The sequence below is a fragment of the Genypterus blacodes genome, unplaced genomic scaffold (assembly GCF_046128005.1).
Source record: "Genypterus blacodes isolate CSIRO-AG114 ecotype Tasmania unplaced genomic scaffold, CSIRO-AGI_Gbla_v1 ptg000156l_1, whole genome shotgun sequence".
NCBI lineage: Eukaryota > Metazoa > Chordata > Actinopteri > Ophidiiformes > Ophidiidae > Genypterus > Genypterus blacodes.
Genome location: NW_027466957.1, coordinates 1,126,039 through 1,138,286, shown reverse-complemented (window position 1 = coordinate 1,138,286; position 12,248 = coordinate 1,126,039). Strand labels below are relative to the sequence as shown.

At 44.2% G+C, this 12,248-nt stretch overlaps 1 protein-coding gene across 1 annotated transcript in view; it reads right to left on the bottom strand.

The window, feature by feature from the left end:
- Positions 1-1,963: 1,963 nt before the first annotated feature.
- The window catches only part of tshz2 (teashirt zinc finger homeobox 2), a 38,694-nt gene continuing 28,409 nt past the window's right edge, over positions 1,964-12,248 (bottom strand). The window contains exon 2 of the mRNA XM_076167218.1: positions 1,964-5,674. Coding sequence (XP_076023333.1) covers positions 2,619-5,674 — 3,056 coding nt within the window. The 3' untranslated portion in view covers positions 1,964-2,618. The remainder of the gene's footprint in view (positions 5,675-12,248) is intronic.

Here is a 12,248-nt window from a genome sequence, read left to right as displayed (position 1 = left end):
GTAATTTGTGTTCTGCAATTAGCTGTGACATGTCAGATATACAGTTCGATTAACTGCATTAATATGTTAAACATCCAAAATGAATTAATATAAAGCATCAAAAGAATTATGAGTTTATTAAACTTAATTGCATCCAAAGCATTACCTCAGGTTTATCAATGTTTAAGAACTGATGTGTTAGTTAAAGCTAAACTGTATTTTGATCTGCACACACACACACACACACACACACACACACCAAACTACCTCAGTGGTGACTGTATGAGAGTCGCATAGAGCACATAAAGTTTTGCTTTAAACAGAAATGATTACATACCATACGCTACATGATTACAGTCATACAGCATTTTGTGTACTAACAATAAATTCTAAAGCGACGTTGACTTATTAGACCAAATTATGGTCAGAGGCGACTAATTTCCCCCCATGATTGCACTGATGATAGCATTTTTCTCTGCTTTGCTTTTGGGTGAATCTCTACTATGTTGTGCTGAATCCTCAAAATGCAATTTATGCTGTGAATAATGATTCATCCACATATAGGGAATTGCTGTGGAGAACATTTTGGAGTCAACACAGAATAAAATTTCAATAAAAATGGATAAATTCTGAGTTATTACCACAGCAGCATTGCAATATGTCCTCTTTGTAAACACCACACAAAGAATCTCACTTTAAATTTCAATTAATAAACACAAACAAACGATAATATCCCCGTCTTTTTTTCTCCCCCTCTCTCTCTCTCGCTGTATCTTAAAAATGAGTCTGGCTCCAATTTAGAATATGTTGCTCGTCTAAAACATAATGGCTCTACAGACGAATCAGAGATCCATGGGTGAAGAAAGGCACTAAATAATTTATAGCTTTAATCTGCTCACTGAGGTGTGTGGTCTCTGACAGTAATTATAAATGCAGGGAGAAATTATAGCTGAATACTTTAACTGCATTAGGAGTCATCTGATGAACAACGTGATTGCCTGCTCATTTCCAACAATAGGGGGCAAGTCGGTGTCACAGTATTCAAATCACCACAGTGCCCATGTGCTTTTTCCCATTTACCATCAAATGTCACTTGCCTGTTATAAAATAGAGATTTGATGGGTGGAGGTAATTGAGGACTTGATTGCTTGAAAAGAGATGAATTGCATAAAATGTTTATGAATTTAGAAGGCAATTATTTTTAATAGCCTTGAAATAATAGAGCTGGAGGAAATATGTTTAATTGTTATGATACCATCGCTCGGCAACAGCAGCTGCATTCACAGGAAAGCAATAAAAGCTGACAAGAAAATATATCTGCGAGGTGTGCGTACAAGTCATAAGGTAAGAGAGAGGATGGAGTGTGTAGTACGTTAGGCGGACGCCCGTCCTTTGTCTTTGATTTAGAAATCAATCATATTTATTATAGATTAGAATCTCCCCTGAATTTAAATTAAATTAGATACACATGGGCCTTCAAATTGTAAAACATTGGATTATATCTCATGTGGAATGTCGACATTTATTGTTCACGGTGTCACGATATAAGAGAACCAAACCATGTGTTTCATCACAGCCAAATATTTGAGTCAGTGTGTTTACGTGTTGAAAAGCAGAATGAATCCAATTGAGGAAATGAAGCGATTTTCCTCAAATGTCATGTAAACACAGTAATCAGATTTAAATCAGCACTGGGTCGCTGTGATTAGCAAATCCTAGAACACCAAATTATACTGTAAGTCTATTTAAACAAGCAAGCGATCCATTGTGTAATCAGGGTACACACGCTTTCCCTCACCTGGACTACTTTCACTCATATGGTGCGTCAGACTACAGTGTGAGTAAAGATGAAGAAGGAGCATTTAAGTTTACATTGTTTTAAAGCATATTCATGTTCCTAAACCTGTAAGGAAAAAGAAAGGAAAAAGCCGAGGACTTGCAAAATAGAATAAACACAAGCTGTTATCAAATGTTAACTCTTTATTTGAATAAGTAAAAAAGGTGCAGGTATCACAGGTGTCATTTTTCTTGCCTTTATCCTTGTTGTTTTTTTTCCCTCTAAAATATATTTACATGTGAAATTTGCTCGTCTCCAAACCGTCTAAGTCTTTTTTGGGTCATATACAGAATCCGAGTCTAAACTGGTGATTAAACATTTATTAAAGTGCTTTTTTTTCTCTTCTTCTATCATTGCAACACACAAACATCTTTACATAGCAATACACTGTACAGTTCTGCATGTGTGTGTTATCGTGTTTCTGGCTACCTGTTTTAAAACAGCTGCAGGTGTTTCACAGAAGTTGTAAATTACAATTAATTCAGTATTTTGTCTTTGAAATACAATTGAAACTTGACATATACAAATAAATAGTAGTCATAGCCGGGGCTATTGCATGCAAACATCAGCATTAATGTTTCTTCAAGCAGTAATACATTACATTACTGGTGATGCATTTGAGCAGGGTGCAAAAGTATCTCTTAGTGTTTCCTTATACAAGCCCTAACCAGTGTGTCTTTGCTGTACGCCATGAAAGAGTTGAAATGTCATAATGATGCACACTACACAACGCTAATTGAAATATCTGACCCGTGTATTAAAATAAAAAAGGGAAGAAAACATGTGAGGCTAAACTGAAAAACTACTCCCTGTCCATTTCCACATATTGTGAGTGGTTATCCGGGGATTTGCTGTGGGTTTTACTCAAATGGAGTTTGACTGCATGATTACTGGCAAATGTCCTACAGCAGAGCTTACATTTGAACTTTGAGTCAATGTCCTCTTCTGTGACTAGAGCCTCTGTGGCTCTGACACTGAGGGCCTTGGACAGTTCTGGCTCCTCCACCTTTGTCTGGTGCTCCACTGGCATTTTGCACATGTCTTTGATTTGGAACCCAAGATGGGATTCCAGATGGGAAATGAACGAGTTTGGTGACCTAAACTGCGACGCGCAGTCATTGCAGTAGAAGATTGGGTGGCCAGTGTCCATGTTCTTCAGAAATTTGGTCCCTCCGGTTTTCCGCAGTTGGTATTTTACATTTGCTAACCAGTGACTTATGGTGGTCATGGACAATCCAGTGAACTTGGAGATGTGCATACGTTCCTGAGGGCCGAGGTCTGAGAGCAGGTACTTTCCCTCGGATGTCAGGAAGAGGCTGGAGGCAAACTGAGCTTGCAGGATGAGAAGATGGCGCGGGTTCCAGTTTGACTGTCTGCCTTTGCGCTTGTGGACGGAGTAAAGGTCGGCGGACACGTCTTCAAAGCGCCTGACGTCAGATTCCAGCTTCATGGAGGGGATCCTGGACGGCATGGACGCTTTTGGCGTGGTGGCTTTTGGAAGAACTTTGACCATGTCGGCGATGTCAGACAGAGCGTATTTCTGCGGCACGGGGGCGGAGGGCTGCAGTATCGAGGAACCCGGCTTGCTGTGTTTGGATTTGGTCAGGTCTATTGGTTGGTCATCGCTTACAAAGAGGAAACTATTATCAGACCTTTTTCTTACAGGATTTCCATGCATTAACGCCGGTTTCTCATTGCTACGCTTAATGTCAGCAAAAATAGACTCGGTGTGTGCAGAGAGTTTGTCCACTCTGGAGTTATTGGGCTTATTTGCTTTGCCCAGATGATTGTTCAGGACCGACTGGAGTGCACTAAGAGGGTTTATGCCGAGTATATCTGGAGTGTCACCGAGACTCTCTGAAGTAGTGCTGCGTCCGTTGCTGGCAGAGGGGCTCGGTGTCTTGCCTCTGTCAGAGAAATCTGGGCTCAACTTTCCTTTGATCCCTTCACTCCCTTCATTCATACAGTCTGCGTCGAGCTTTGAAGAGGAAGAGGAGTCATCCTGACAATCGCTGTCATCATTCTCCACCAGATCAAACTTCGCATTCTGACTTTCTTTACCATCGCTAATGCCAACCTTTTCTTTTTTGATGTCCACATTTTGATGCGGTCCCTGGGGAGCCTCGGCTCCCACAGCACCGTGGTATAGCTTCCCCTTTGGAGCGATCGGCCTCAGCTTGTGGTTAAACGTCTGCCGTAGCTGCGTAGGGGGAGAGGCAGAGAGCGGGGAGCTTTTGATGATCCCAGAGAGTTGATAGGCAGCGTGAATGCTGGGGTAGGCACTCCAGCTTGGTGTCCCCGTTTGAGCTTTATTGATGGCAGAGGCCACTGTGTTGGCCAAAGATTTAAGAATGTCCCCTCCTCCACCTGAGTCCTGTTCAAGATCCTCCTCACGGAGATAAGGGTACTTAAAGGCCCCGTTTCCTGCCTTTTGATCCTCGCTCTCCTGCTTGTCCTCTTTAACTTCAGTTTCTTCCATCTTTTCTGATGTACTTTCCCCCTGGCTATCTTTCTCAGCGCTCCCGGGGGAAGAGTTTTTTGGCGACACTTTCACTCCCTCGCTCTCACCGGCAGCAGGCTCAGCTAAAACCTGCATCTTTTCTATGGCCAGAGGGTCAAGAGCTAACTGTTTGCCTTTCTTAGAGGCTGAGTTTGTGACTTTGATGAAGTGTCCAGTAACCATCATGTGTGTGGTGAGCTGCTGGAGGGTATCATGGGAGCTTCCACACTCCATGCATTTAAGAATCTGAGACTTGCATGTCTCAAACTGCCAAGTGTAACTCGCTCCGTTCTGGTAGCCGTAGCGATTATTGTGAGCATTTGAAATGCTGGCAGCTCTTTGTGCCTCGGTGTAGCCAGATATGCCGGTGGTGGAGTCGGGGGAGCAGGGTCTTACAGCGTCAAAAGCCCGCTTCTTGGACGGTGGCAATAATTTAGGGGTGAGTACTGGGATCGGCTCTTTTAAAGGCACTTTTTGGTAATGCTTGGTTTTAATCATATGGACGCTCAAATCCTGAAGCGAGTCAAAGGAATGGCCGCAGAACATACACTTCAAAACCTTTTGAGCGTCCTCTTTTCCTTCCATGTCTTGCAAATTCCGTTTCCTTGATTTGGAGGATGAGGCGGAGGAGTTGCTCTGCTTGCCGTGGTTGTTGTCTTGGTAGTGTCCGCTCTTGCTCATGTGGATGGTCAGCTCCACCAGAGTGTCGTACGCCGCGCTACAGTCCTTACAGCGAAAGCGGCTTGCCCCCGTGAACACCGAGCCGCAGGGTTTGCTGCTCTGCCTGTACAGGTGGACGGAGCTGAAGAGGTTGGGTTTGGACGCCGGCTTCGGGGAGAGCGTCTGCTGTAAGGTCTTGGACAGAGCGTCCTGGTGCCAGTCAAATTCACTCTTGGCCGTCCCGTTGGTGCTGTCACAGTTGGCTTTGCCGCAGTTGGCTTTGCTGGTGTTTCTGCCCATTTTCAAGTCCATCCCGAGCCCCGTCCAGTAGGAATCGGACAGGAAGTTTGCATAGGCCGCCCTCATTTTCTCCAAGCTGCTGCTCATGTCCTCTTTGTTTTTCAAGCTGCTACTTTCGTCGTCCTTCCGGCTCTCGGGTGGCGAGGAGGTTTTGAAGTCTGACAGTCTGTCGCTGCTGTCACTAAGGCGCGACTCCAGCTCTGCCTCTTGATTGGAATGAACACTGATGGGAGAGTTCTGGTTGCTATAGGTGTTAATGCTCTTGTTGTCCACCTCTTTGTCCTCAGATACCTTCGGGCTGGTCTTCTCTGAGCACTCGTCTTCAGTCTGAGCATCGTTTTCTCCATCTTCCTCGGGAACGGAATCGAGCAGGACAGTGTCGTCATCAGGCATGTACACTGGAACAGAGAGGGACACAGACATTAATATCAGAGAAACAAAAAGTGTCCCACAATTATTCCTGACATTGTGAATACTTTCTTTTGAATGTAAATACAATTCTAAACATCTTCTATTGTATTTCTCTCAACCGCACTTTGCATTAACTATGTATTTTGCAGAGAAGCGGGAACTCAGGACAATATAATAGAAGCAGCTTTTGTGCCCCGAGAGGTTCAAAGTATTGCTGGACGTAATGTCGTTACTAACAGACTGCTGCTGGTTTAACGGCACGGCGTGATTCACGACAGGCCATTGACTTAATGCTGTGTCCAAGGTTTTCCTGGCCTCAAGTTGAGATGTTTACAACAATCATTGGCTACTGAGTGACAAAAGGAAATTGATTCTTCTGGGGACTTGCTAAGTGTTATTGCAAATGACCGATTCCACAGTGATTATGGATGCCTTAAACCTGCAATGAAAATGTAAGCCTTCTGTTTTGGAAATTACCCCTGAAGCCACTCTGTTTTTGCACATGTACGCAATATCTTCCTACACAAACTCTTGATATTCTAATACTCTGCGAGGGCTCCGTCGATATATCACACAAGGCTCGACTGCAGGAGAGGAGGAAAGAACATTGCGCGAGGACGTTTCGCCACTTATCCCAGCGTCTCAATACGCGGCTTGAACTGATTTTGTGACAGGAAAATAGAAATATGTTGACAATGTGAATGCTGATGAACATGTTGATCACACCGGCAGCACATCTAATTCAGTTATCAGTGTTAAAACTAGACAATTACACACAATTTCAAAAGATTACTGGCAATCTGTCATGTCATTATATTTTCCCTGACAGTCTCGTAAACAGCAATTACGTCTTTCATTATTCACCTGTTCATTCACAGAGCATAAACATTATTGCTTCAATTAACAGATAATTAAACAGCAGTATTTCTAATTGACATATTTCCCATCATACAATTAGAGGAAACTCTGACTCAGCTTATAGGATTTTTTACGTTGCCGTGGCGTCTGGCTGACTGCATACGAACACGTTCTCTCTGTTCAAACCGCGCCGGCAACCCTGGTGAACAATATCACCGCCAGTGTTTGCATATCTTTGAAGACATCCCGCCCGTAAATGCAGTTTGTCAGTGTTGTCACATAGCTGAGATATTTTCCACCTCAAAGTCTTGTCGGGGGGGGAAACGTGCATTTTGGGAGAGATGTGGCAGATGTGCTCGGAGTTAAATATGAATTGGACATAACAGCCCTGTCCAGGCACTTATGCATTTCATGTGGTTAATATTTTCTTTGGTGAATACAGGGGGGGGGGAGGGGAGGGGGTGGGGGGGACGGATGAAGCCGAGCACTCAGGAGTCCCTCTCTGGGCGGCCCGTAGTACGCCTTCCCTTTGCTTTCTGAAAATAAGACTTTTTTAAATATCAATATTTCACAAGTGCCTCAAGAGGAACCCTGGAGGTGAATTGCTTGCCGGCTAATGGACGGAGATGGAGATAGGATTCAGACTTTTCAAAACAAACACGCAGAATGGGGCCTGGCGAACAAGAGGCTGCACACACGCACGCACACACACGCGCCCGCCCGCCCGCCAGCCAGCCCCCAACGGGCCGCGCCCCTGATCCTCCGCGTGAGAGATGTTTTGACTGGTCAAGCGAGATCTGCGATGGCCTCCAAAACACTCTGGATGCAAAGGGAGAAAAGGGTTGCCAGCGAACGGGTGGGGGAATCTTTTATTTATAGTCTTATATATAGTATTCACAGTGAAGGAGAACACCAATGGTTATGACAAGTTTCCAGTTGATGTCTTCTCTTTTCCAAGTCTCACTAAGGCTGAAAGAGCGGTAGGCAGGGACAAGTGGGAAGACGGACATTTTTCCACTCCAGTGATGTTAAATGGGAACTGTTCATCCCCAGCATACACTATAATTGAAAGGCTATTTCCTACATATTTAATGTATCTAAAATCCACCAGTTTCACCTGCGCTATTGGTAAAAGAAAGCCACGATCCACATCGCGGACGCACTATTCCTGGAAGTAATCCCTTAAAATGAGTGATATCAATATTCATGTGTATATTTGCATCTTATCTGAGTATTTGAGGACGGAACTGACAGAGATTAACAGCTGCCCTTCCTGCTGTTCAGAGCCTTTCTATCAGATGCCCTAAGTAGCAGACGTCCAGAGGCACCAATTAACCTTCTGGCAGGGATCACTCCAAGATACGCGCGTTTCTAACTCTGCTTCCCACAGCAATTGTAACTGTGCTTTGGCAGCCCCGAACCCATGTAACACACATGCACTCAACTGTAGTTCTGCTTTAGGGAGAAGACACCTATAAAAGGAGATAACCCACATAGAAATGATTATTATAACGAGAGGTAAAAGAGGCTAATATGTTCCTTATATTAGGGGTGCTCAAAGTATGTGACCTTGCATTTCCAGACGTACTGTGAACGATAAAATATGTGTGTTACACTGCAAAGATTACAATTTTGAAAGAACAGAACACATAGAATTGTAACAAATCCACTAGAATCAAGACAAATATCATTTGTATTAGAACCAGTATGAATTCGTACCACAGTGGTTGGTTTTCTTTCACTTGTTGTAAAATAAAAATCACATTTTTAGATGTCCAAGCAAAGCAACTTTCCTCCTAACTAGCTTTGACGAAAAGGAGAGGCTGGCACAGCTCGCCTGAGATTTAGCATGTCATAAACTGCTGTAAAGCCTCCAATCTGTGTCACTACAAATTTATATCTTCAGACGGAGATATGCAAAGGTCAAAAAACCTGAGGTGTCCATCATAAATCAGGCACTTGAAGTGTTTATAACCTTTATCCGTTAGTGCAGACTCTTGGCATAGCGGGGCCTGGATTTACAAACGCAGCAGTCTGTTTCCAAGCCAAACGCTTTTTTTTCATACATCTGGAGAGGCCCTGCTAACCATATACACATTTACTACATTATATTTACTGCTATGTACGCCGTACGCTGTTGTCTAAGTCTTGGATGACAATATATTCCCAAATGGACTTCCAGTGCATGTCAGCTTTAGGCATCTGTATCTTCATACCGTACAAAACCCTCCTTCCCTTACGTAAGAGACTTCTATTCAAAATGTGTCAATCATTTTGGAAGCGTGTGTGCCTGTGCTGAAAGGGCATTGTGTTTCCCATACTGACACGCCGGTAGAAACTTTTGTAACGGTGAGAACATCAACATTTATCCGTCGGAAGGTCAACATTTCCTTCATTAATCTGACAAGCCGCGGAGAGTTAGCAGCCCGGGGAGCTTAGCTAACGGACAGCTGCGATACCCGGCGCAGGACTTTGCGAGTATCCGAGGTAACACTATCTTCAGAGAAGATTGGGTAATTCATAGGTGCCGGTGACAGGTCTGAGCGTCTGTGCCACTTTCCTCGGCGCTCTCCGGTTGTCTCAAGCTACAGTTTTTGCTGCTTGCAAATCAATATCTCTTTTTACTTCTCATTGATTGCCTAGCGGTGGGACCAACCTAAGCAGGACTGTTATGACATTTCTAGATTTCCCCCTGTCCTTGGAACAATCAATTACACGCACATGGCAATCAAAACCTCTTTGCAAAATGAACCTGCTCCATGACATTTTCATCTCCTGGATTTATGCCACGTAAAGAGGGAAGGAAAAAAAAGAGGGAGAAAAAAAGCGAGAGGAGGCCTGCTGGATGGGCAGAGCGCACGCTAACAACGTGGGTCAGGATCAGAACAACCTGCAGACTGTCTCGCTCGGCGTCACCTGCTTCGCCTTCCTGTTTTCACACACATGTAAGCAAACTGCGCAATTAGTTACGCCTCCAAATTTTACAATCCTTAGTTATCTGTCTGTTTTAAACAAAAGGAAAGAAGCCATTTTGGACACCGTAGCGTGATAGCTTCAGCGAGCTATCATTAGCGGCGAGACACATATGTCACAAGCTTTAATAATTGACGGTGATTTCTGAGGTGCACGTCAGGATCAAACAGACACGTTGTCAGGCATCCCGCTGATCGTCTTGATGACATATCTGCAGTTAATTCCTGGCTGAATCACACGAAGAGCGGCGGCGCGCTAATTCGGAGCCCCGGAGCCATCTGCAAAGATCTGTAAACACCTCTCTCTTCATTGTTCCCTGTCAGGAAATAGTCTGCCCGAGCCCAAGGACACCCCAGAATAAAGAGAGAACAATCACATTCAAGCTGCTCCCTTTTGACAAACCCCTCCGCAGGTTAATTGATATCGCAGACTGATATAATTCTTGACTCGCTTTTAAATAGGAATGTGAGAGTTCCCATCTGAGTCGTTGCTTTATTTCAACACTTTGGTCTTAAATGACCCCAATAATGCTCCTTACAGACTTCCCAACTACGCAGGAACGCTCTAAAAAAACACTTTGTCTTCAACATTTGGTTGATCTTAACAGCGTTGTGGAGTGATTCATACGCCCTCACAAAGACATCCTTCTTGGATCTTTCTGAGGCTTTGACGACAAAACCACTAGACGGAAAGATTAGAGTTAATTTTTGTATGCATGACGGAGATGTTACTTAAAGCGCATTACTTCACTTCACTACACACAAGTTATTCATGCAGATAAATGCCTTGCTTTTGTACACCCTCAACTTTAATATTTAATACTCTAATATAATCAAATAAAAACTCACATCTCAGAGAGAAAAAAAGACACGGACAACTCGAGGACAGACTGTGAACACAGCGAATGGCACAATGTGCTCAGATGGACCCAGAGCCAGATTAATATGATAGGATCGCAAATATGACACCATATCCTGCCATCTGGCTGTTCATTTGGGCAAAAATGATCACAATAATTATGGCAATTAATCAAAAATGTTTTCACAACCAACATTCTGTTAACTAAAAACAAAGAGAACTTTGGAATGCACAATCAACACCCTAATAAACACACAAGAAAATGACTGAATGCACTCAGCCTGAGCCAGGATTGTGCGACAGCCTTTGAGCGCGTTTAGTCGAGAGTAGCCGGGGGGATTTTTTGTGCCACGAGACAAACGCCGAGATTTCTACAAGTCTGTCCTCGCACGTTACATGGCTACTAACCGTGCTATTTACTGAGCCACATCAGATCGCCATGCCCTAGCTCCGGGAGTCCCTTCCCGCCGCGATGTCACCGAGCGGCGGCGCTGCTCTTTTTGATGCCTGCGAGAAGCCTTCTGCCGCAAGACGCATCAGTCGGCCTGCTCCCTAATTGGAAGTGAGCGACGGGAGAGCATTGCAATCTGCACCCCGGCACCTAAGTCATCACTTTGAACGTGCCAGAGCCGCCGCATCATATGCAGTTTCCTGAGGATGCGTCTCACCAAAGGGTCCCCTAACAGGCCCAGGCAGAGACAATTATACACACGGCAACACACTCCTCCAATCTGACAAACCTTTACTGGAAACGCACAAATAAGGGAAGAAGGTAGGAAATTACCAGGTGGAGGTAAAATACGCTGGATTAAGTGAAAATGGTACAAGGAACAAGCAAAGGCAAATAATATAGTATACTGTGAGTGTGTAAAACATACAGCCAGAGTATATTTGTCAGATTATAGATAATCTTTTCTGCCCTGACGGATACAGAGTTACAGTTGGCGGAGCAGAAGCTGGAGTGTATTTTCCACTCACAGGAGGGGAGCCGCCTCGCGCTCCTCTGTCACTTGGTTTCTGAAGAGCCTGTGACACGGCTCTCCAGGAGCGACATGATGAGGTCTGATGGTTCCTTTCTGCAGAATAGCAGTTTACCCCTCATTCACCCTTATCAGAGAGTGAACCCATCATCTTACAGTACGCCACTCAAGCCGCTCCGCATATTGGAGCTGACCAGTCAAGCAAACAGGGCGGCGCTAATAAAAGACCATCTTGCCTCGGTTCAAATTTCCCTGATTGAATGTCAGTCAGGAATGTTTGCGTGGCAGCGGGGAGGAAAGTGGGCCATCGTTTAAAGGACCACTGCCTTACACACATAAGGCCTTTGTTCTACTTTTATGAGATACTGAGTGAAAGGTATGATGACCTACACTCACCTAATGTGCTGTTTGTTTTTCAGGCCCACTAGCCAGGAAAACTAAAACAGGACCGTTTCAATTCCGGTACAGTCTGATCGCATGCAAATGTTTCACTTTCATTATTACATTTGAAATGATATTGAATTTATTCCTGTGCGATATCATTAGGATAATGAATGTAATGTTATTCCGCGACGTACAACCATCTGATTATCCCAAACAGCAGCCAGCAGCGAGCCTCCTCCGTCCTGCCAGTGTGTTCCAGTTAAAGTCTTCCCCTGGAGATTAGCAGAAATACATTATATACAGTACATATGGTGCCTGCATCATAAACTTTGTGTGAACCCTAAACACTGGCCCTCCCAAACAACAACAGCCCTCCATCAAGGTCGGGCCTTGATGAATCAGATAGTGCAGCTGGAAGAGACTGTGTGTATTCTATTAAAACAATCTGCATTTCACTAACTCTTCCCACCCGCTCTGTCCCTGTATGGATCTTTCATTAGATTCTGGA